This window comes from Amblyraja radiata, chromosome 31 (genome assembly GCF_010909765.2).
Source record: "Amblyraja radiata isolate CabotCenter1 chromosome 31, sAmbRad1.1.pri, whole genome shotgun sequence".
In the NCBI taxonomy this organism is placed as follows: Eukaryota; Metazoa; Chordata; class Chondrichthyes; order Rajiformes; family Rajidae; genus Amblyraja; species Amblyraja radiata.
Window position 1 is genome coordinate 28,213,795 of NC_045986.1, and position 23,690 is coordinate 28,237,484.

The following is a 23,690-nucleotide window of genomic DNA, read 5'->3' on the forward strand; positions in this document are numbered from 1 at the left end:
AGCATCTCTGGCGAGAAGGAATGGGTGACGTTTCTGAAGAAGTCTGAAGAAGGGTCTCGACCCAAAATGTCACCCATTCCTTCTGTCCAGAGATGTTGCCAGTCCCGCTGAGTTACTCCAGCATTTTGTGTCTACCTTCGATTTAAACCAGCATCTGCAGTTCTTTCCTACACATCTGCAATTCCTTCCTACACAAGTGCTGGAGTAAACCAGAGGGTCTGGCAGCATCAGTGAAATAAATGGATAGGTGACGTTTCAGGTCAGGATTGATGGTCTGAAGAAGGGTTCCGACCATATCCATTGATGGTGCCAAACCCGCTATGTTACTCCAGCACTTTGTGTTTCACTGGAGTTTCACTTGTATGCCAACTTACCCATTAAAACATCAACAACATTTGGATTCCCCTTAATGCTTATAAATTATTCCAAGAAATTCTAATCTTTCAAATGCTCTTCCAGCCATCTGTTTTAAATTTAACTTTTTGCCCATGATTCTACATTTGAGAGATGCCTTATCTGTACATTTAAAACTTCTGATAAGTTTTCTTTATAATTCTACTCTTTGTAATCTGACCAATCTGAGCCTCACTGCCTTTTACTTAATGGCAGTGGTTTAGGTTTATCATTGTCATGTGTACTGAGATCCAGTGAAAAGCTTTGTTTTGCACGCTTTCCAAACAGATCCGATATACTATACAGAAATACAATCAAGTCAAACTCAAACACAATAGATGAAGCAAATAGATGAAGATACAGTGTGCAGAATATAGTTCTCAGCATCTGAAGAAGGTTTTCGTCCCGAAACGCCACCTATTCCTTTTCTCCAGCAATGTAGTCTGACCCGCTGAGTTACTCCAGCATGTTGTGTCTATCTTTGGTGTAACCCAGCATCTGCAGTTCCTTCCTACATATTGTAGCGCCCAAGTTCCATAGACCGAGTCCAATGTCCGCAATGGGGTAGTGGTGAATCTGACAGTACATTGCTGGTGCTGTGTATTTTGTTTTGTTGAATATTACCATTATAATGCCTAAAGGGCCTGTCCCACTTAGGTGTCCTTGGCACGCAAATTACGCGACCTCGTGGTCGCGTTGAGGCGCACGGGCATCGTATGGCTGCGGGGGGCCGGTCCCACTGGGAAGCGCGGAGGGGTATGTAGTTGTGCGCGACATCGTGCGGGGCTCCGAAATTTTTGTAGCGAACAAAATCTTTGCACGCCAACGGCCTGTCGCGGAACTGACGGCCAAAGTGGGACAGGCCCAAGACCCTGGCGCGACGCAACGTCTCACCTCCCAACAGCAGCAGAAGCAGGCAAACGATCGCCGAGCTCGGTCTGGGGCTCACGGCCGTTGCGGTCCGGATCCGCCCCCACTTCTACTCCCAGAGCGGGGCCAAGAAAATTGAAGATAGACACAAAATGCTGGGGTAACTCAGCGGGACTGGCAGGATCTCTGGAGAGAAGGAATGGATGATGTTTCGGGTCAAGATCCTTCTTTCAGACTGAAGAAGAGTCTCGACACGAAACATCATCCATTCCTTCCCTCCAGAGATGCTGCCGGTCTCGCTGAGTTACTCCGGCATTTTGCGTCCATCTTCAAATGACGTCACGCGCTCCAGACGGCTGTGCGGTCGAATGAAGTCGCGCGACCTTCGCTGGACCGTCGCGGATCAACGCAACCGCAAGGTCGCGTAATTTGCGTGCCAAGGACATGTAAGTGGGACAGGCCCTTTAGATGCTAAAATGCTGTCTCCAGTATCTGGTGGACATCCACATCTCTGACATAAACACACACTGTTCTGGCTGCATTCTCGTTGGCTTTTCACTAGCTTTGCCACATATTGGCTTTGAAATTGACAACTCTGTTATTAAACCTGGGATACTATTCAAATATTCTGATGTATTCTCACTCATTGTATATTCATATGGGTTCGTATTCCAATACAAAGCCATCGTTTATTTTGCAGTGTAACGATAAGCCATTAAAGGAGGGAAATGAGGGGAAAAAAATGATCCACCTTAATTACATTAACAAATGCTACTTTGGTGCCTCATAGCCATTTGGCAACAAAACTATTCCTGAGCCCTTTTTCAATGAGACTGGCAGTGTTAGCAGTTTTGTACAAACCATTGTCAATTGTATGCTGACAACAGCCTGCCAGCAATTAGGAACTGGATCAGAAACTGTCCAAGCTTCCTGTTATAATGAGAGCAGTCCTGAGCTACTAGCTACCTCCCTCAGTGAAACCCTCTGACTATCTTTGATCGGACTTTACTGGGCTTTATCTTGCAGTTGACGTTATTCATGTTATTCCCTTTATCATGTTTCTGTACACTGGATGGCTCACTAGTAATCATGTATTGTCTTTCAGCTGACTGGTTAGCAGACAACAAAAGCTTTTCACCGCACCTTGGTACACGTGATAATAAACTAAACTCAAACTCAGCTCAACAACGGCAGCAGTTAAAAACCTCAGGGCCCATTCACTTAGCTATAGGGAGAGGTTGGACAAATTGGGATAGTTTTCTCTGGAACTCCGGTGGTTGAGTGAAGACCTGATAGAAATACCTGAAATGATGAGAGGCATAGATAGGGTAGCCAGTCAGATACCTTTTCCCCAGGGTAGAAATATCAAAGAGTAGGGGGCAGAGTTTTAAGATGAGAGGGGGAAAGTTTAAAGGAGATGTGCGTAGCAAGTTGTTTTACACAGAGAAGAGTGGGTGAATGGAACGCGTTGCCTGGGGTGTTGGTGGAGGCAGATCTGATACTGGCATTTAAGAGTCTTTTAGATAGACACATGGCTACACAGGGAATAGAGGAATGCGGATCACAAGCAGATAGAAGAGATTAGTTTATCTTGACTAGACACAAAATGCTGGAGTAACTCAGCGAGACAGGCAGCATCTGGAGAGAAGGAATGGGTGACGTTTCGGTTCAAGACGCCTCTTCAGACTGATGTCAGGGGAGTGGGAGGTACATAGATGGGAGGTCCAGCATTTTGTGTCTATCTTCGGTTCCTTCCTACACAGTTTATCTTGGCATTATGTTTGGCACGGACACTGTCGTGCTCGAGGGCCTGTTCTAGCCCTGTACTGTTCTACATTCACTCCAAGAGGTTAAAGTCCAGGGAGCCAGCACACCATCTTATTTCAGGCCAGCATGTTTTACGTAATGAATAATGAACTAGTGTGAGACTGAGTCAAATGTACTGTGCCATTTATATTCAGTGATGTTGTTTGGATCAACTTACTCATCCATAATGCAATCATGAGGTGGAGTGTCATTTCAGAATGAAGAATCAGAGATGAGTTAGAAGAGAAAAACAATGATATGATTTGGTGCGAAAATGAGTTGGTCTTCTCACTTTATATCTCGTGCTACATAAAGGCATCCGCGGCAAATCTGCTGATTAAAGGAAGTCTTTTTATGAGCACGGACAAATCTTTAACTTGCTGAAATTTCTTGTTGTTTTAAAATTTACTGAATTAAGATTAAATATGTTTTAGTTAAAACGAACTGCTGGTGACTTATACCTGGCCAAAATTATTTCCTTCAAGAGTAAGCTTTGATTGTACTAGCATAGAATAAAGCAAAGTAGTGTGAACATTTAAAAAAAAAAAACACTGCAGATGCTGTAAATCTGAAATAAGAAACAGAAAATGTGAGGAACATTCAGTAGGTTCGACAACATCTGTCGAAAGAGATAAAGAGTTGACGTTTCGAGCCTATTGCATCAGACCTGAAGCATTTACTCTATTTCTCCATTCACAGATGCTGCAGGACATGCTGAGTTTAGTTTACTTTAGACTTTAGAGATACAGAGTGGAAGCAGGTCCTTCGGCCCATCGAGTCCGCTCCGACCGACAATCAACCCATACACTAGCACTATCCTACATGCTTGGGACAATTTACAGAAGCCATTTAACCTACAAACCATGACGTTTTTGGTGTGTGGGAGGAGACTGGAACACCTGGAGAAAACCCACACAGTCACAGGGAGAACGTACAAACTCTGTACAGACAGCACCCATAGTCAGAATCGAACCCGGTTCTCTGGCGATGTACGGCAGCAACTCTACCACTATGCCACTTTACTAATTACCAGGTTTCTGTCATGAAATATTTCCTGTTATTACAGGACTCTGCTTTATTCATTTTTTTTAATCATCATTTTCGGTATGTAATATTTTTGGTGTAACATTCCTCTGTTAAATCTGATTTGCATTCTCTTCCAGGCTACAAAATGAAGAAGCGGGTGGGAGCTATTGAAGAGTTTGAGTTTCTTCCTCTAACCGATGGGAACCAACTGCACATCACGATAGCTATCACTGGCTGGCTCTGCACGGGAAAATATGGTACAAAGAATGAAAAGACCAGTTTGAGAATGTTCTCTGCTACTTTTTATAATTGTATTTGTTCCAGAGCCAAAGGAAAATGTTTGGAGATATGTTTCAGCTTTCCACTGCAATTATTTGAAAAAATGTTTTCATGCGTAATATTATGGCAAAGCTTCCAATTAATGGTACGCAGCAATAGTCTTTGCTGCTCTATCCCCAAAGGATGCTCTAATATTAACAAGAATCAGATGCTGTTATCTTGTTATGACACAAAAGGAGGTCATTTAGCTCATTGGGTTTATTCTGGTGTCCAGGGTACCATCCCTTGATGGACTCTCCTGGGTCCTACTGCTCCGCTGGTTGCCTCCAAATGGGGCCCTTAATACTGATAACCGCTGGGTCCAACTGCCCTTCTCAAATAAGAGTTCACACCACTTCTCCTACCCTCCACTTCTTTACCACCACGCACACCCCTCACACCTCTGAGCCTCCTTCTGCCCTCCTCTGATCCTGGGTCTGACTCCAGCCCAACCCCTGTTGGGTTTACACCATCCTCCCCTAACCTCCCTTAGATAGCAAGGATCCCGACCCGAAACATCATCTATCCATTCCCTCCACAGATGCTGTCTGACCCGCTGAGCCACTCCAGCACTTAGTGTTTTGCATCTTAGATCTTAGTGCTCCTTGTATCTGCGATCCCATTCTCCCTCTCCGCTTCCCCTTGTACCTTTGCAACTATTTTCCCAATCACCGACCCATCAGCTCCCTTTTGATTCTTTTGCCACCTATCTACAGTGGCCAATTTACCTGCTGAAACCAGAAATCCTGGAGGAAAATCATGCAGGCACAGAGAGAATGTATAAACTCAGCACAGAAATCACCTGAGGTCGGATCGAAGCTCTGTCAAGCTGCTACAACACTAATTGTTGCACCATCGAACTACCCACATTTTAGGATCATTCTAATCTAATCCCTGTGATTGTGGCTTCATTCCATGACAAGATATTCGGGAAGTTCTAGGCAACTCTCCCTGAAGATATAGAATAATGTATTTATCCAAACAAGAGAAGGTATTATTCACCCGAGTGAGGCCGGTGACCAGAAAATGTAGCTGTAGACACAAGGAACTGCAAATGCTGTAACCTTGCCTAGAACATCAAGTGCTGGAATAACTCAATGGGTCAGGCAACACAAAGTACTGGAGTAACTGCCTGACCCGCTGAGTTAGATCTATAGAAAATAGATGAGGAGTAGGCCATTCGGCCCTTTGAACCAAAACCGTCATTCAATGTGATCATGGCTGATCAATCACAATCAGTACCCCGTTCCTGCCTTCACCCCATATCCCTCAATTCCGCTAGCCCTAAGAGCTCTATCTAACTCTCTTTTGAAAGCATCTTGTAAAGCGGCCTCCATTGCCTTCTGAGGCAGAGAATTCCACAAATTCACTACTTCAGCATAAAATGTCTCTGCTCCCTCAAACTGATTTTTTCTCTTTTTATCCTATGGTAATTGAGGAATATATATGAAAAAGAATCTGCTTAAACCAAGGGCAGTATTTTTTTGGTTCAAACAACATTTCTGCCCAAATAGTATGAAAGGATGGTACTATTTAGTGTGGTATTTTCAATTGACAGACAGAATCGGATTTAGTTTGAAGAGTTTGTCAGTAATTTTGGATGAGTGAATGTATATGAAGTCATTTTTGCCTTGCAAATTTTATAGCCACTGTGGTTCAAGTTATTCTCCATGAGGGGTCAAACTCAATTACAGATGATGCCGCCTGCTTCTCCTGGGAGCTGTCACATAGAAATAGCTATCAGAAAGCAGGGCCGCAACAGATTGCATGCATTAGCATTCCTGTTGTCAAGGCACTGCTTTGCTTATCAAGATGAAGGTTTTTGGCAATCGGTTTATGCATTTCCAACTGCAAAACGATAGAGTAAAGAACCTGAATTCACAACTCGTTATGTTTCATCACTAAGAACTCCCCGCAAAACACGTTTTATACAATGGATTACTTAGAAATGTGGAGATCGCTGCGATATAACCAAATTGGGGTCAAAGTTAGCATAAAACTGAAGTTTAGACGCCTGCATTTTAATAGTAAGAGTGCAAGTTACAGTGAGTTATTCTGGAATGTAGAACATAGAACAAAACAGCACAGGAACAATCCTTTCAGCCTACAATGTTCTCGCCAAACATTATAGAGTCATACAGTGTAGAAAGAGGCCCTTCAGCCCAGCTTGCCCATACCGTCCAACATGTCCCATCTACACTCAACCCATCTGCCTGCATTTGGCCCATTTCCCTCCAAAACTATGTACCTGTTTAAATGTTTCTTAAATGTTGTGATAGTCCCTGCCTCAACTACCTCCTCGGGCAACCCGTTCCATACACCCACCACCCTTTGTGTAAAAAAAGTTACCCTTCAGGTTCCTATTAAATCTTTCCCCCCTCACCTTAAACATATGTCCTACCCAACACCATTTCCTGCATAATGTGGATTTCCTTCAGTTCCTCCGTCACCCTAGGTCCTCTGACCACTAGGAGATTGTTTGTGTCCTCCTTAGTGAAGACAGATCCAAAGTACCTGTTCAACTCGTCTGCCATTTCCTTATTCCCCATAATAAATTCACCTGTTTCTGTCTTCAAGGGTACAACTTTGATCTTTTACTATCCTTCTTTATATTTTTGGCTAGCTTACCTTTGTACCTCATCTTTTCTCCATTCATCTTTTTATCATTCATTCAATATGAATGACTAGAAAGCTTGGAGCGTAAACTGCATATATTTCTTCACTTTGAAGTGGAATTAAGTAATCGCTGGAGGGCAGGCATACATCTTGGGATTGAACTGACTGAAATTAAAATGCCAATATTGTCAGCTGCTATGCTTAATTCAACATATCCTCCAGTGTATTTTGAATCAGAACAAATATATAGAGTTCCAGTGGGAAGCGATCAGGGATGGAAGCTCTTCTTGATGCTTTGTTGGTTCCTGGCTCCAGAGCACTCCAGTCAAATTCATTTAACTTTGTTCCACAAGATCAGTTTCAGTTGTGATACTGTGGTTAAGTGCACACCGTTGACATGTTATATTGGCAGTTGCTATTTGGCTGGACAGTTAATTCCCTATTACCTCCTGCTGATATGCAGTTCCGTGTCTTTAGGAGTGCAGTAGAGAGAGTAGACCAAATGTCCCCTCTAGTAACTCGGCAGGTCAGGCGGCATCTCCGGAGAACATGGATAGGTGACATTTCAGGTTGAGACCTCTCTTCAGTCTGAAGAAGGGTCTTGACCTGAAACATCATCTATCCATGTTCTCCAGAGATGCGGCCTGAGCTGTTGAGTTACTCCAGGGCTTAGTATCCTTTCTGTGTATTAACCAGCATCTGCAGTTCCTTGTTTCCACAAATACACCATCTAGATGTGTTTTAATTCCACAAATGAATCACCTACCTTCAGATAAAAGTTTGAATATATAATGGTTAAACAGCTTGTATGGTTTTTTTTATGTGGTGGAATCACTTTTAACAGATATATTTTTATAATTCCTGTGTTTTCACCTTGTGTACATGATCGGTCAAATTAAAAATCATGAAACACAAAGTGCTGTTGGAATTCAACAGGTCATGCAGCATCCGTGGAGGGAATGAACTGATGATGTTTCAGCTCTTCTCTGGACTGATCGGCTCCCTTACTCATATCTGTCTGAAGAAGGTCCCGACATGAAACATCGTCTGTCTATTTCCTTCCACAGATGCTGCCTGACCTGCTGAGTTCCTCCAGCACTTTGTGTTTTGCTCAAGATTCCAGCATCTGCAGTTCCTTGAGTTTAGTTTATTGTCACGTGTACCGAGGTACAGTGAAACGCTTTTTTTGTGGGCTAACCAGTCAGTGGAAAGACAATATATGATAACATTCGAGCCATCCACAATGTACAGATACATGATAAAGCGAATAATGTTTAGTGCAAGATAAACCCAGTTAAGTCCGATTGAAGATGGTCTATGGATCTCCAATGAGGTAGATAGAAGTTCAGGATTCTTCTCTGGTTGTTGGTTCTGTAGGATGGTTCTGTTGCCTGATAACAGCTGGGAAGAAACTGTCCCTGAAACTGGAGGTGTGCGTTTTCACACTATTATACCTATTGCCCGACGGGGGAGGTGAGACGAGGGAGTGTCCAGGGTGCGACTCGTCCTTGATTATGCTGGAGGCCTTGCCGAGCTAAAGTGAGGTGTAAATGGAGGCAATGGAAGGGAGGTCGGTTTGTGTGATGGTCTGGGCTGTGTCCACAATTCGGCTACAATTTTTTGGATTATGTTCTCTGTACGGTAACTAAATGAGCCGTGCCAAATTGGAAGCGTCCTTGCCTCTGAGTGAGAAAGTCGAGCTCTTGTCCTACTCTAGGACTTGTCCATGTAATGTCAGCAGACGCTGGTGCCATGTGCAGGAGTGCTGCACTGTTGGACGAGGGATTAACCTGCTACATTTTCCATCACAGACAGACATGAAAGATTTTCTGGCGGCATTCAAAGGAAAACGGGGCAGTTAATTTGTCTCATTAGTGGCCGTCCTATTTCGAAATAGTCCAACTGCTGGGTGACCAGACAATTCAAAAATGCTTCATTAGCTGTAATGCACCATGGAGTGGCCTCAGGGCATGGCAAGTGCTTAATACAAAGACTGCAACTTCTTTTATGTTCTCCCTAAATCATACGTTTGTTCTCTACATATTCCACCAGGAAGTTTTGAGGCACCATGGCGAAGTCTACTCCAATCCAAGGAGCAGTACTGCCTAGCTTGGGAGTCCAAATATTTGATGGAATTAGGCAATACCCTCGTGTCTCTGCTGAATGGTCTGGTTAATATGGTTGCACAAGAAGCTCTGAAGTACACCATCCTGTCAGGTGAGACTAAAGGGCCTGTCCCACTTACGTGACCTTGGCTCGCAAATTACGCGACCTCGTGGTCGCTTGAGGCGTACGGGCACCGTATGGCCGCGCGGGGGCCGGTCCCACTTAGAAGCGCGGAGTTGTGCGGGGCTGGTCCCGAGATCGCGCGGGGCTCCGAAATTCTGGCAGTGGACGAAATCTTCACGCGCCAACGGCCTGAATTTGGGCGTCGGGCGGTGACGTCATCGTGCAACGCCACGTGCTAGGCGTACGCCGTCAAGACGCTGCGTACGACCGCGATTGCGGTCGTACGCAGTGTCTTGACGGCGTACGCCTAGCGCGTGGCGTTGCACGATGACGTCACCGCCCGGCGTGGCGTTGCGTGATGACGTCACCGCCCGACGCCGTGCGACGCCCAAATTCAGTCGGCCCGCCTCCTGCCCAGCTGATTGGTAAGTATGACGCAAATGACGTCACGCGCGAACTTCGCGTAAACTCTGCTTCCGTTTGGTCGCACCGAACGCATGCGATCGCAAGCAAGTGGGACAGGCCCTGAAGACTGTTAGTTTCTCTTGGGATTTTCAAGAAGGTTCAGCTCACTTAAGATATTTGGCACAGAAAAAATAATTATACTCAACGGATTTAAAAAATAATCAATGTTATCCTCGGTGCTGGTGACAATGATAAACCTCAACCCAACTTCACTTTTGCACTTGGAAGGTATCGTGACTGCACTGACGTGGCCAGCCTCACTACTAACCATTGCTAATGTCATCGACAACCCCTGGGGAGTCTGCCTAAGCCGATCGGCTGAAGTTGGAAAGCATTTGGCCCAAGTTCTCCTGAGCAGGCAGCAGGTAAATGATATATTTCAAGTTGAATAACCGAGTTTTATTAACGTAAGCATGTGCAATGTCTCTAGATTGACCCAGAACCCGTGAATACATTTTTAACATAAAGTACATCCAACATTCGTTAAGACAACACAGTGGTGCAGCCACGCAGCGCCAGAAACCCAGGATCGATCCTGATCTCAGGTGCTGTCTGTGTGGAGCCTGTGACCACGTGGGTTTGCTCCCACATCCCAAAGACTTGAGATGTAGACCTTAGAGGATTCAAAGAGAACAGGATGTTACAGAGTTTGGGAGAGTTGTACGCAGTTTTGAAAAACAAGGTAGGTCAGCATGCACAGGCCAGAGGTCTTGTTTACTTTTTAGTAGATTTACTGCGTACTGTCATCTTCAAAGATTTGTGCTTAAGCTTCCAACTCTGCCAATCAACAGCTTTTAAAATGGTCCCATTTAATTGAACTTGCTCCCCAGTTTCCTTCCAAAGTGGATTGCTTCACCACTAAACACTATTTCAAAATGTGCCAATTTCCACAGAACGTGTTATGTCATTGCTATTATTCCCTTCACTGCTTTGTGCCATCTGAAAAGTTTTGGAATTATCCTTCCTACGTCAAAGCGTAGGTTATTAAAATATGCAATTTGCAGGTTCACATTGCAAGGCAGCAAGCAATCTACTGGAAATACCATCTCCAACTCCAAGCTATTTAATTCAAGTAATCTCAGCGGCCGTGTGAAACAGTCATTAACGTGGCATTCCACAAAACAAGATGCCAATTGCTACATGGTCCTCATAACTGTCCCATAACGATACTGTACTTTCCTCCAATTGGATGAAATTGTTCTGAAGGGCCAGTCCCACTTTTTGTCGGCGACCTGAAGGGGGGTGACGCCTGTTTGGTCGTTAGTAGTAGACAAAAGAGTCGCACCTTTTTCTGGTCGCCGCTGGATTTTTAACATTTTCGGCGACCTGCTGCGACTATGACGGGTGCCGGCAGTCGCCACAAATATTGCATAAGTGGGACAGGCCCTTTCGTCAGCTATTCGGGCTGTCCCCATATCTGTTAACCTATAAAATTTTCATCTGAGAGTCAGGGGAAAGGGAAACAAGAGATATAGACGGTGATATAGAGAGATACAGAACAAAGGAAGGAATGAATGATATGCGTCAAATATAACAATGATAAAAGGAACAGGCCATTGTTAGCTGTGGCCAAGGTGAAGACATTGAGACTCAACAAGATGGATTTGAAGCTAGTACAACGACTTGGGTGGGGGAGGGTCGGAGAGAGAGGGAATGCAAGGGTTACTTGAAGTTAGAGAAATCATTATTTATACCACTGGGTTGCAAGCTGCGGAGCGAAATAAGAGATGCTGTTCCTCCAATTTGATTTTGGCCTCACTCTGACAATGGAGGAGGCCCAGGACAGAAAGATCAGTGTGGGAATGGGAAGGAGAATTAAAATGTTTGGCAACCAGGAGATCAGGTAGGCCCAGACTGACTGGGTTAATTGGCTTTGGTAAAATTTCCCTCGTGTGTAGGATAGAACTAGTGTGCAGGCAATCGCTGGTCGGTGCGGACTCAGTGGGCCAAAGGGCTTGTTTCCACGCTGTATCTCTAAACTAAACTAAACTAAATCTTGTGGAATGTAGGCTGATGGAGTCTTGCGTAGCTAAGAGTAAAATATGCTAATTAAGTGCATAGGTCTGCCTTGAAATGGTTGGAAATAAAATATACATAACCGTTGCCAAACTGAAATTAAAGTGAATAATACTCCAAGTATATGGTAGGGTTGGCAGGAACTACGTATGACTTATCACAAATCCATCTTTTGTCTTCTTGAGAAAGAGCTGGATTATGTGAGTAAGAAACTGAAAGTGGTACTTGGTATTTTTCTCCTTGGCATGACACATTAATGATAGTTTAGCGGCTCCAGCTGAGACACTTTGAGTTGTTAATACTGGGGATTAGATAGTCTGTGCTGCGAACAACTTTGATGTTGTATTTATAGTAAAGTATTTTGTATCATTGATTGCATAGAAATACCTGCAGGTGTTTTCCTGCATTTCCTGAAGCAATTCGTATCCTCTTCAGAAGTTTATCTTAGATCAGCAGTAAATCTACTACACCCTATCACACTCTACCATATTTCAACCAAATGTATGTATAACTCAACCCCTTCTTTACACCCTGCCTTTAATCTCACCGTGTACCTTGAAAAAAATGGGCGGCAGGGTGGCGCAGCTGGTAGTACTGCTGCCTCACAGCGCCAGAAACCCGGCTTCGATCCTGACTTCGGATGCTGTCTGTGTGGAGTTCGCACGTTATCCCTGTGACCGTGTGGGTTTGCCCCGGTTTCCTCCCACATCCCAAAGGCATGTGGGTTTATAGGTTAATTGTCTTCTGTAAAATTCCACCGAATACATCGGCAGTGGATGTGAAAATGAGATAACATAGAGCTCGTGTGAAAAAGGGTTATCGACGGTCAGTGGGCTGAAGGGTCTGTTCTATGCCTCATCTTTCAATTAAAAAAAATGTTCCTCAGTCCTCCCGACATCACGATACCTCTCCCTTCACTATGGTCGTAGTTATCATCGACAGGCATCATTGCAAGGCTTCAGCAAGGCTTTTGAATAATTCCCTCACAACCTATGATCTTCACCACTTGGTTGAGGAGTGTGTACATGGGCCAACGTATTCTATTCAAGATACAAAATACATTTATTTGTCACATGTACCAATTGGAACCGTGAAATGTGTGGTCACCATACAGCCATACGAATAATAAAGAGCACACAACACGATAGTCTTTAACACCAACATCCCCACACAGCGGGATCAAAGTTTCACACTGTGATGGAAGGCTCCAAAATTCAGTCGTCCTCCTCTGTTGTCCTCCCGTGGTCGGGGGGGGGGGGGGGTTCCCGAACCCCCTGCTGTCGCCACTACGGGCGGCCCGTTGTTCAGGCCCGTCAAGTCCGACGTCGGGACTGGAGGACATCCATCTATTCATTACACAGCTTCCTGATTTGGACATATAGAGACGTTCTTCTCTAATGAAAGTCAAACTTCTGGTACCCCTAATAGCTCTCCGCACAGCAGCTAAGTTTAGAAATACAGCATGGAAACATTCTCTCAACTTCTCGTCGACCATCAATCATCAAATTACACACGTTCTATGTTATCCCACTTTTGCATCCACTCCCTACACACGATGGGCAATTTTACAGAAGCCAATCAACCTACAAACCTGCACGTCTTAGGGATGTGGGAGGAAACCGGAGCACCCGGAGGATATGGGCCAAACATAGGCAAGGGGGACTAATACAGATGGGATATGTTGGTCAGTGTGGGCAAGTTGGGTTGATGGACTTGTTTCCACGCTGTATCACTCTATGACTCTGAATTGTTTTTGACCTTTGACGTTCAGAACAATCTGAACCAGATCTCTTCCTCTCTCACTCCAATCTTTTACTTCCTCAGTAAATTTTCTTAAGCGGTTGGACAGGCTAGATGCAGGAAGATTATTCCCGATGTTGGGGAAGTCCAGAACTAGGGGTCACAGTTTAAGGATAAGGGGGAAGTCTTTTAGGACCGAGATGAGAAAATCATTTTTTACACAGACAGTGGTGAATCTGTGGAATTCATTGCCACAGAAGGTAGTTGAGGCCAGTTCATTGGCTATATTTAAGAGGGAGTTAGATGTGGCCCTTGTGCTAAAGGGATCAGGGGGTATGGAGAGAAGGCAGGGATGGGATACTGAGTTGGATGATCAGCCATGATCATATCGAATGGCGGTGCAGGCTCGAAGGGCCGAATGGCCTACTCCTGCACCTATTTTCTATGTTTCTAACCAAAGACCTGTCAGTCGATTCGATACTCAATCAGAGCTCGGTAATATATTGTATGACCTGCTTTTGTCGACTTTAGCTTCACACATGATTAGTGAGCAAATGAATTCTCTCACATTCATTGCCACTGAATATTTCTCTGCTTTCATGTGGCGGTGAGTCAGCTGAATATATCTGAGTGTTTAGTGAATATATCTGAGTGTTCTCCAGGTGAACAAACGGTTCTTTCCTCTGCTCTCGTGCTTGTTTATATAAACTCGACGACTGCAATGTAGCAATGTGACGCAAAATGATATTTCCAAGCAGCTGACTGCACAGCTTCAAACGAGTGACAGAATAAACTAACGTTCTCACTTTCTCTCTTCATTGATGTTTTCCACAGGGCAGGAGACCGGTCACGTTGGTCGGGTTTAGCCTTGGTGCACGAGTGATTTACTTCTGTCTTCAGGAGTTGCTTCAAGAGAAAGGTACAGAAAAAATTCCTCTCAATTGACATAAAAAATAAAGAATGTAATGGAACCACCCCGTAGATGTGGCGCAGCGGCGCAGCGCCGGAGTCCCGGGTACAACCCTGACTATGGGTGCTGCTTGTACGTTGTCCCCGTGACCTGCGTGAATTTACTCTGGGAGCTCTAGTTACTTCACACTCTCCAAAGCCGTGCATGTGTGTCGGTTCATTGGCATGGTGAAATTGTTCCTAGTGTGCAGGGACCGCTGGTCAGCTCGGACTCGGGCCAAGGGCCTGATACACACGCTGTATTTCTGAACTAAACTAAATGAAACTTTAACCTGTTACTGAAAAGAAAGGGAACATATGCTGTTTCTGACTGGATCTTTTATTAAATTTGCAGCTCAGGCTGAAGTTGAGAAATAAGGAAAAGTCTTGATTCACAAAGCCTGATCATACAAGTGCTAACATAGTTTCTCCCATGAGATTGTTTTACTTTAAGATCAACATATTCCAAATACTCACAGAAGTTTAGTTTTCTTTTGAGATACTGCAGGGAAACAGGCCCTTCGGACCACGAGTCCATGCTGACCAATGATCACTTATTCTCACCAGCTCTATATTATTCCACTTTGTCATCCATCCCCTACACTCTAGGGGCGATTTACAGAGGCCAAAAAACCTGCAAACCCCATGTAACACTCGGTAACACTCGGTGCAAGGAAAACGGAGCACCTGGAGGAAACTCATGCCATCACGGATAACGTGCAGACTTCACACAGACATCACCCGGGTTTCTGGCACTGTGAGGCAATGTTCGCTTGCTACTAAAGATAATTTTTTAAGTGCAATTCGTTTGTCTGGCGAGGATAAATGTTTTTCTATGGGCAGCACATGCTTCCTCATGTAGCTCAACCCAATGTTCACAGTTTGCCTTTAAAACTAACTATCCATCTTGAAGAAAATGGGCAACACAGGTGTCCAGTGGGTTGAAGCTACTGCCTCACCACGCCAGAGACCAGAGATTGATCCTGACCTTCAGTACTGTCTGAGTGTAGTTTGCACGTCCTCCCTGTGACCGCACCCGAGTGCACCTGCTTCCTCTCGCATCCCAAATACGTGCGGGTTTGTAGGTTAATTGGACTCTGTAAATTGTCTCTAATGTGTAGAGAGTGGATAAGAAAGTGAGATAACCTGGAGCGAGAGTGAACGGGTGATCGATGGTCAGCGTGGACTCGACTGACTGAAGAGCCTATTTCTAAGATGTATCTTACAATCAATCAAAAATAAAACATGTTTCAGTCTGGGTTGTGATTTATTAAGATTAACACAGTCCTTTATTTTATGTGCTGTTGACACATTCTACTTTTATGTTCTATGTATTTCTGAAACAATGGAAATCAGTAACTGTGACAGCATGAATATTTGCATTTTGGTTCTGTTTAAAATAACTTATTTTTTAATGCTTCCTGTAACCTTTTTTTTTGCTTTCTGAGTGCCCACTATCTTTATTTCTCTTACATATCATTTTGGCCATTTCTGCTTTCTCTTGATTTTAATCCTATAGCAATTCTGGTTCAACCTATCCACATGGTTTAACTGCTTCTAAAGCATGCTATACTTTGATCCAAGCATTCACTTTCATTAAAGCTATGTCTCAGATTGTAATTCAAATACTTACAAACTTCTACAGAAGCACCGTGGAGAGCATACTTCTGGGTTCCATCGCAGCTTGGTTTGGGAACATCTCTACCCAAGACCGCAAGAAATTACAGGGAGTTGTAGATGTAGCCCAGTCTGTCACACAGACCAGACTCACCACCAATGACTATCTGCACATCATTCTGCCTTGAAAAAGCAGACCATGCTCCGAGTATGAGTCATCGTGAAAGTGGGACAGGCCCTTAACATTATCCTACATACTAGGGACAATTTACAATTTTTACCGAAGCCAATTAACCTGCACACCTGTATGTCTTTGGAGGAAACCGGAGCATCCGGGGAAGACCCTCATGGTCAAGGGGAAACGTACAAAGTCCGTACAGACAGCACCCATAGTCACGATTGAACCCAGTTCTCTGGCACTGTAAGGAAGCAACTCTTCCACTGTGCCACCGTGCCACCCTTATCCTCACTTTATAAGGAAGAATAATATTACTTTGGATTCCAGCTCAACTGTGCCAGAGAAAGTCAAGGTACCGCCATTCTTACAGGTGTGGTCAATAATGAAGGTTTTACTGTCCAAAACCTCCTACTTTCAGCAGCATTGACTCACGGCCTATACCACCATTGTCAACTTTCCGTACTTATGTCCTGACAGCAGTTACTTATTTATCTACTTCTTATGCCCATGAACATGTTACTAAATAATGATCAACAGATGGCTTGAATCTTACTTCCTTCGTTTGTTTTATACATTTCGTCTGTTACAGCTCTTTGCAATTTTGTTTTAAATCCAGCTCTTTTCATGTTTGTGTGTGAGAGAGCTTGCTTTTTATCCAAATAAAATCAGCAGTGATACCACTTTAAAGTAGATATTTCTGAGTTGAATATTAGTCATATTTCCTCTCAAATGACATTTTATCAAATGCAGGCAAAGGAGTGTCTTATCTTGGCATCATGTTCGGTGCAGACATTATGAATTGAATGGCTACACGGTTCTATGTTCTATATTCAAAATTACATATATTTAGAACTGTAGTCATACAGTAGTCAAACAGGCCCTTCGGCACAACTTGCCCACACCGACCAACATGCCCCATCTACACTTGTTCCACCTGCCGACCTTTGGCCCAAATCTCTCTAAACCTGTCCTATCCATGGACCAGTCCAATTGTTTCTTAAACGTTGCGATAGTACCTACCTCAACTACCTCCTCTGGCAGCTCGTTCCATACACCCACCACCCTTTGTGCGAAAAAGTCACCCCTCTGGTTCCTCTTCAATCTTTCCCCCTTCACCTTAAACCTATATCCCCTGGTTCTCGATTCTTCTACTCTAGGCAAGAGATTCTGTGCGTCTACCCAGTCTATTCCTCTCGTGATTCTATACACCTCAAGAGGATCATTTCTAGTACTTTTTTTTCTATCGTTTGAGCTCTTTAGAAGGACTCGAAAAATCCATTGTCCTGGCTTTAAAACCTGTGTTTATAATCAAATCATGTTGTAGACGATCACCAATTATTGGTAAGGTTGAGGCAGGCTGCAGCCTTCTCCTGGTTAATTTAAATCCAACAAACCTTGGGAGTGAAGCACTTCCAGTTGATAATTCACAGCAAAGTGCTCCTGACCTGTAGAAACCAGCATGTTTCTTGATATTAATGTCAGGCTTTTTCCCTCTTTTTTTTTTCTTGCTTGGGTGTTCCCTGAGATTACAGCAAGTCTTGATTTTTTTCCATACTCATTGTGACAGATAGTGTTACAGTTGTTTACTGGCCTCAAAGATAAGAACAGCCTGACCTTGAAAGTAATATCTTCCTGATGGTAAAGAGCAGTTTGTCCCGAGAACTCTTTGGGAGCTGAAATGTAAGTACACTCGAGGCAGGGTATTTATGAAATAATTAGTAAAAAATAGCTTGAATTTAATGATACTGTAGTTTCTATGAGACTGCGAGGCGTTATGCAGATTAACTAGTTAGCAGTTTTACATTTTCAGACTGGATATTCTATCCCGAATAGCTTTCGCCCTTATTTATCTTTGTGTTGTTCGTTGCAGTAATATTGAGTCTGCTTGCCACAAAACATGCTTTAATGCCTTGCCAGATGGAGATCAATTGACTAATAAACTCCCTGGCTATCATTTGACTTTGTAAACAGCTGAAAGCAAACACAGTTAACCAAAATCCATTACTTCCCACTACACTGATTCTTTCCAGCAATAGTTTTGTGTTTCTTAATTCAGCAGTGGGGTGTGCGGCCATCCTTGGCAAGAAGAGCAATTATTGCCCGTTCCTAATTACCCTTGAACCAGAGCTGCTTGGTCAATCATTTCAAAAGCCCTTCAAGAGTCAATGGCACTGGGTCTGGTCCTTGGAGTCTCATCTACATCAGTCTCGATAAAGATGGCTGAAATGAGCAATTTGTTCGTTTCATGGTTACTGTAACTGATGTTAACTTTTTATTCCAGATTTAATCAATTAACTGAAAAACTCCCCAGCTGTCAGCTGAATTTACACTCAAGTCTCCAAATATTAGTTCAGGTCCCCATGTTGCCAGGCCAGCGACATATTTTCTACTTTACCATACTCTGATAGTGTGGGGAAAATTCCTTTCTGTTTTTGTCAACATTTTGCCATTTTTAATATTTTAGCTGGATCATCATACGCTATTAAACTTCAGGAGTTGTCAAGACTATTTTGTGTGATCATTCCTCTCCAGTTTCAAATCAATGTGGGTGTATTGGATTATGAAATAAGGTGAGACTTTAGAGATACAACGCAGAAAAGGCCCTTTGGCCCACTGAGTCTGTGCCGACCAGCAATCACCCTGTGCACCAACATTATCCTACACACTGGGGACAATTTTACAACTGACCACAGCCAATTAACCTACAAACCAGAGCGTCTTTGGAGAGTGGGAGGAAACGGGAGCACCCGGAGAAAATCCACGCGGTCACAGGGAGAACGTACAAACTCGTGCCAACAGCACTCGTAATCAGGATCGAACCAAGGTCTCTGGCGCTGTAAAGCAGCAATTCTACCGCTGCACCACTGTGCCACACTAAAGTTTGAAGTCATTTACAATGCTATTGAGTTTCCTCAGCAGTCGTGAAATGTCTGATCTGAAACTGGTGGAAACATCACAAAATGCATGATGTATCTGCCCATTTCAGATACATCACTGGGAATGGCAAATCCTGGCTCAACACTAAACCTTGCCAACGTTAACACCTTCTAAGGGCATTTCAGTGGTTGGAGGGACCTCTGCACTTGTCAGCTGAGGCAGATTTGCCATCTGGAGTTTGCAGCTCTGCTCAATGTGATTTGCCCTCTGGATCCAGTCCATTGACTGCAGGCACGTGGAGGTTGGAGAGGGCATTCCTGACCCATTTGAACAATATCCAACCTAATATCAATGATTGACGGAAATCAATCGATCTCTGAATAATCAAATCAATACATCTGGCATCAGCTTCAGTTTATGCAAATTAAATTTTCTAACTATCTTACAGTGTAGAAGTTTTTCCTCCCTTTATTCTAGATAGTTGCATCTTACAGTGACAGCACAGTGGTGCAGCAGTAGAACTAGAGACCCGCGGTTCGATCCTGACTACGGGTGCTGTCTGTACAGAGTTTGTACGTTCTCCCTGTGATCAAGTGGGTTTTCTCCCGGTGTTCCGGTGTCCTCCCGCCTTCCAAAGACGTGCAGGTTTGTAGGTTCACAAAAATGCTGGAGAAACTCAGCGGGTGCAGCAGCATCTATGGAGCGAAGGAAATAGGCAACGTTGCCTATTTCCTTCTCTCCATGCAAAGAGTTGGAACAATCTCCAATATAGGAAATAGGCAACGTTTCGGGCCGAAACCCGGAAGGGTTTCGGCCCGAAACGTTGCCTATTTCCTTCGCTCCATAGATGCTGCTGCACCCGCTGCGTTTCTCCAGCATTTTTGTCTACCTTCGATTTTCCAGCATCTGCAGTTCCTTCTTAAACAGGTTTGTAGGTTGATTGGCTTCTGTAAAATTGTCCCTAGTGTGTGGGATAGAACTAGTGTACAGGTGATCGTTGGTCGGCTTGCATTCGGCGGGCCGAAGGGACCTATTTCCACGCTGTATCTCCTAACCAAATTAAGCTCAACTAAACTAAGCTCTAAATGTCCCAAGGTCAGAGATTTCGCAGTTAATGCTAATCAATTTTCTCTATCTAGCTTTCCAACCCCCCTAAACAGGTGGATGAACGCCTATGGGAATGAAGTAAGTAACCATTATTGGAACTGTCTGCTTGCTTGCAAGGTAAATCCTGACACCTGTTCATTGTTCCAAGCACTCTGCTTCCCCTGATGTGATTGCTGTGTATTCCTTGGATAGGATACATCTGTTGATTCCAGGCATTTACATTCAGGCTTGTATGGGAGGCTCCAGTGACCACTAAAATAACAGCTGTTTGGTAAAATCTAAATATTGACTGTCCACGAATTAACTCATATTGATGGAGTAGGTACTGAATGAACCAGCTGGGACGTATATAAACAAATCTGTGGAAGAATTAGAAGTTCCTCTCCTTCTCTCCGTTCTGTTTACAGATATTTGACTACTTAAGCTCAGTGAAAACCTGCTGAGTTACTCCAGCACTTCGTGTGGGTTTTTTTTTTTCTAAGCCAGCATCTGCAGTTCATTGTGTCTCCAAGTCCAGCGATGCTTGGTTTTAATATTTCAATTGCTTTCCTGCCTGAGTTTAGAATCACAGTCGTAACTTGATTTATGTTGAGTTGCTATGAAAAGGTCTCAATTTGTTTTTTAAAACTACTTAGTATTGAATGAAAGTGGACACAAAGTGCTGGAGTAACTCAGCGGGTTAGGCAGCATCTCTGGAGAGAAGGAATAGGTGGCGTTTCGGGTCGGAACCCTTCTTCAGACTGAACGAGTAATAAGTATGATGTTACATTGAAAAGAGATCTGAAATTGGATATTAATTTTGATGAATATTTAGTACACACAGTGAACATTAAACATTCTGAAAATAATTGATGTGATCACTCTACTAATAGTGACATGTTTTTTTAGACTGAAACAGGGCAATGATGAAATTGGTACTGGTGGAGTTTAGGTCATCAAGCAGAATTCACTTACAATCCATTTGGAATGCCTCATGTGGTAGTGTATAGAGGTTTAGCTTGCCAACTAATTTTTGTTTGTTTGGGAAATTAAAGTTTTGTTCCAGTTTTTGCCTTTTTATTTGATTCTTCCACAAACATTGGCGGTTGCTAGGTTCCTTAGCTGCTGACCTCCCATCAATCTTGGGTACATGGTCCATATGCTTCACTTAAATTGTTGGCAGGGCTCTGAGCAACGAGAGGGCAGCACAGCCGTGCCCAGTATTGTCCTGTGTAGGAATGAACGGCAGATACTGCTTTACACCGAAGAAAGACACAAAATGCTGGAGTAACTCAGCGGGACAGGCAGCATCTCTGGAGAGAAGGAATGGGTGGCGATTCAGGTCGAGTGTGAAGAAGGGTTTTGTGTCTATCCCCAGTCTTGTCCCCATTCATTATTCACACACTGCCGCCTGGATTAGAGGCTTTCCGCCTCAGGGAAAAGTTGGATAGACTTAGATTGTTTTCTCTGGAACTACAGAGGTTGTTAGGAGACTTGGTAGAGGTATACAAAATTATAAGACATAGATAGGGTGAGAGTCAGAACCTTTTTCCCAGGGTGGCAATGTCCAACACTAGAGGGCATAGCCATGAAGTGAGAGGGGGAAAGTTCAATGGAGATATGCAGGGTGTTTTTTTAATATACAGAGAGTCGTAGTGGTCTGGAACGCATTGCCAGGGGTGGTGGTGGAGGCAGGCACGATAATGCTGTTTAAGAGGCTTTTAGATAAAGCACATGGAAGTGCAGGGAATTGAGGGATATGGATCACGTGCAGGCAGATGAGATCAGTTTAACTTGGCATCAAGTTCGGCACCAATATTGTGGACTGTGCCGTACTGCTCTTTGTTGCTTTGTGCTCATTTCCAGCAGAAATATTTGAACATCACAAATGAACTCGAGCTAGTTGCGAGGGGCACCGTTTAAAGGAGATGTGCAGGGGTTTTCACACAGAGAGTGGTGGGTGCCTGGGATGCATTGCCAGGGGCGGTGGTGGAGGCAGATACGATAGTGGCCTTTAAGGGACTTTTTGGATAGGCACGTGGACATGCAGGGAATGGAGAGATATGGATGTCGTGCAGGCAGATGAGATTAGTTCATCTTGGCATAATATTCAGCATTCCGAAGGGCCTGTTTCTGTGCTGTACTGCTCCATGTTCTGTGTTCTAATGCTTCTGCTCTGCAGTAATGGGATAAAGTGTGGAAACAGGCCCTTCGGCCCACCGAGTCCACACTAGTTCTATCCTACACGCTAGTTACAATTTATAGAAGCCAATTTACCTACTAACCTGCACGTCTGGAGAGTGGGAGGAAACCAGTGCACCCGGAGAAAACCCACACAGTCACAGGGAGAATGTACAAACTCCGTACCGACAGCACCCTTAGTCAAGATTGAACCCGGGCCTCTGGCGTTATGAGGCAGCAACTCTACCGTTGTGCCACCCGCCTCTCAGAGGTAACCCTCCCTAAAACACATACACGTGTGGATGTTGAATCAGGTTTGGATTGGGTTTTGCTTTGATAATCTCACATCCTGGTGAAGTTGCTAACTGTACAGGTGTGACTTTGCCCTTTGGAATGCAAATCCCAGACAGGGTCAACACAGCTGGGAGAAGGTGGGGGAGAACATGAGGTGATAAAACAAGTTAATACTGCTTTAAATCTTTATTGTGTCTGAGAAGTATACATGGATTAAATATTTTATAGAACATAGTGATACAAGAGATTTGGAAGAACATAATAATTAGCAGAAGTAAGCCATTCAGCCTCTCATGTTTGCCACATTATGGCTCGCAGCCTCCAGAGTACTCTTTGACAGAGTTCTGAAAGTTCACCACCCTTTGGACCCATAATAACAAATGTTTTTTTATATAAACCCAAAAGGGGCTACATCATTGCGAACTGTGAAGCTCTTTAAAGGACATTTGATGGGGTGGGAGATAAAAGTGGGTGCAAGGTCAGGATTCAGGGCAAGGGAGTGTGTGTGTGGGTGAGGGGGGGGGGGTGAGGGGTAAGGGTTGGAGGAGTGTGTGTGTGGGGGGGGGTGTAAGGGTTGGAGGAGCGTGGGGGGGGGAGGGTAAGGGTTGGAGGAGTGCTGGGGAGGGGGGGAAGGAAGGTGTTTGTAGAAATTACGTAAAATTGGATAATTCAGTGTTCAAATATCACACTAGTTCTATGTTTAATTTTCTCATCCACCCCATACACACTGGAGACAATTTACAAACGCCAATTTACCTAAAAATCCGCACGTCTTTGGGACGTGGAAGGAAGCATTTTTAGTAGGTGCTGTGTAAGTGCAGCTTGTTGCTGCAGTTGTGTTACTATAATTACTAGGATGCTAGCTGCTTATAGAATGCATTGAAGATCTTGCACAGAGTTGGCTTGTTTATCCTTGGAGATAATCATTATTTCCATACTTCAGCCAAGACAGGTTTAAACTAGGTCCACGCGCAAAGGAACATCTTCACATGCAGTCGCCATCCTTCTCCCCGCCATTCCCGATGTAAAG

The 23,690-nt window shown here is 44.0% G+C and overlaps 1 protein-coding gene across 2 annotated transcripts in view; it reads left to right on the top strand.

The window, feature by feature from the left end:
- tmco4 (transmembrane and coiled-coil domains 4) overlaps nucleotides 1-23,690 on the top strand; it is a 70,069-nt gene that overhangs the window by 21,927 nt on the left and 24,452 nt on the right. For both annotated transcript variants that reach the window (XM_033048322.1, XM_033048324.1), the window contains 4 exons: nucleotides 4,233-4,352; nucleotides 9,082-9,246; nucleotides 9,952-10,088; nucleotides 14,314-14,398. In XM_033048322.1, the coding sequence (XP_032904213.1) occupies nucleotides 4,233-4,352; nucleotides 9,082-9,246; nucleotides 9,952-10,088; nucleotides 14,314-14,398 (507 nt within the window). The remainder of the gene's footprint in view (nucleotides 1-4,232; nucleotides 4,353-9,081; nucleotides 9,247-9,951; nucleotides 10,089-14,313; nucleotides 14,399-23,690) is intronic.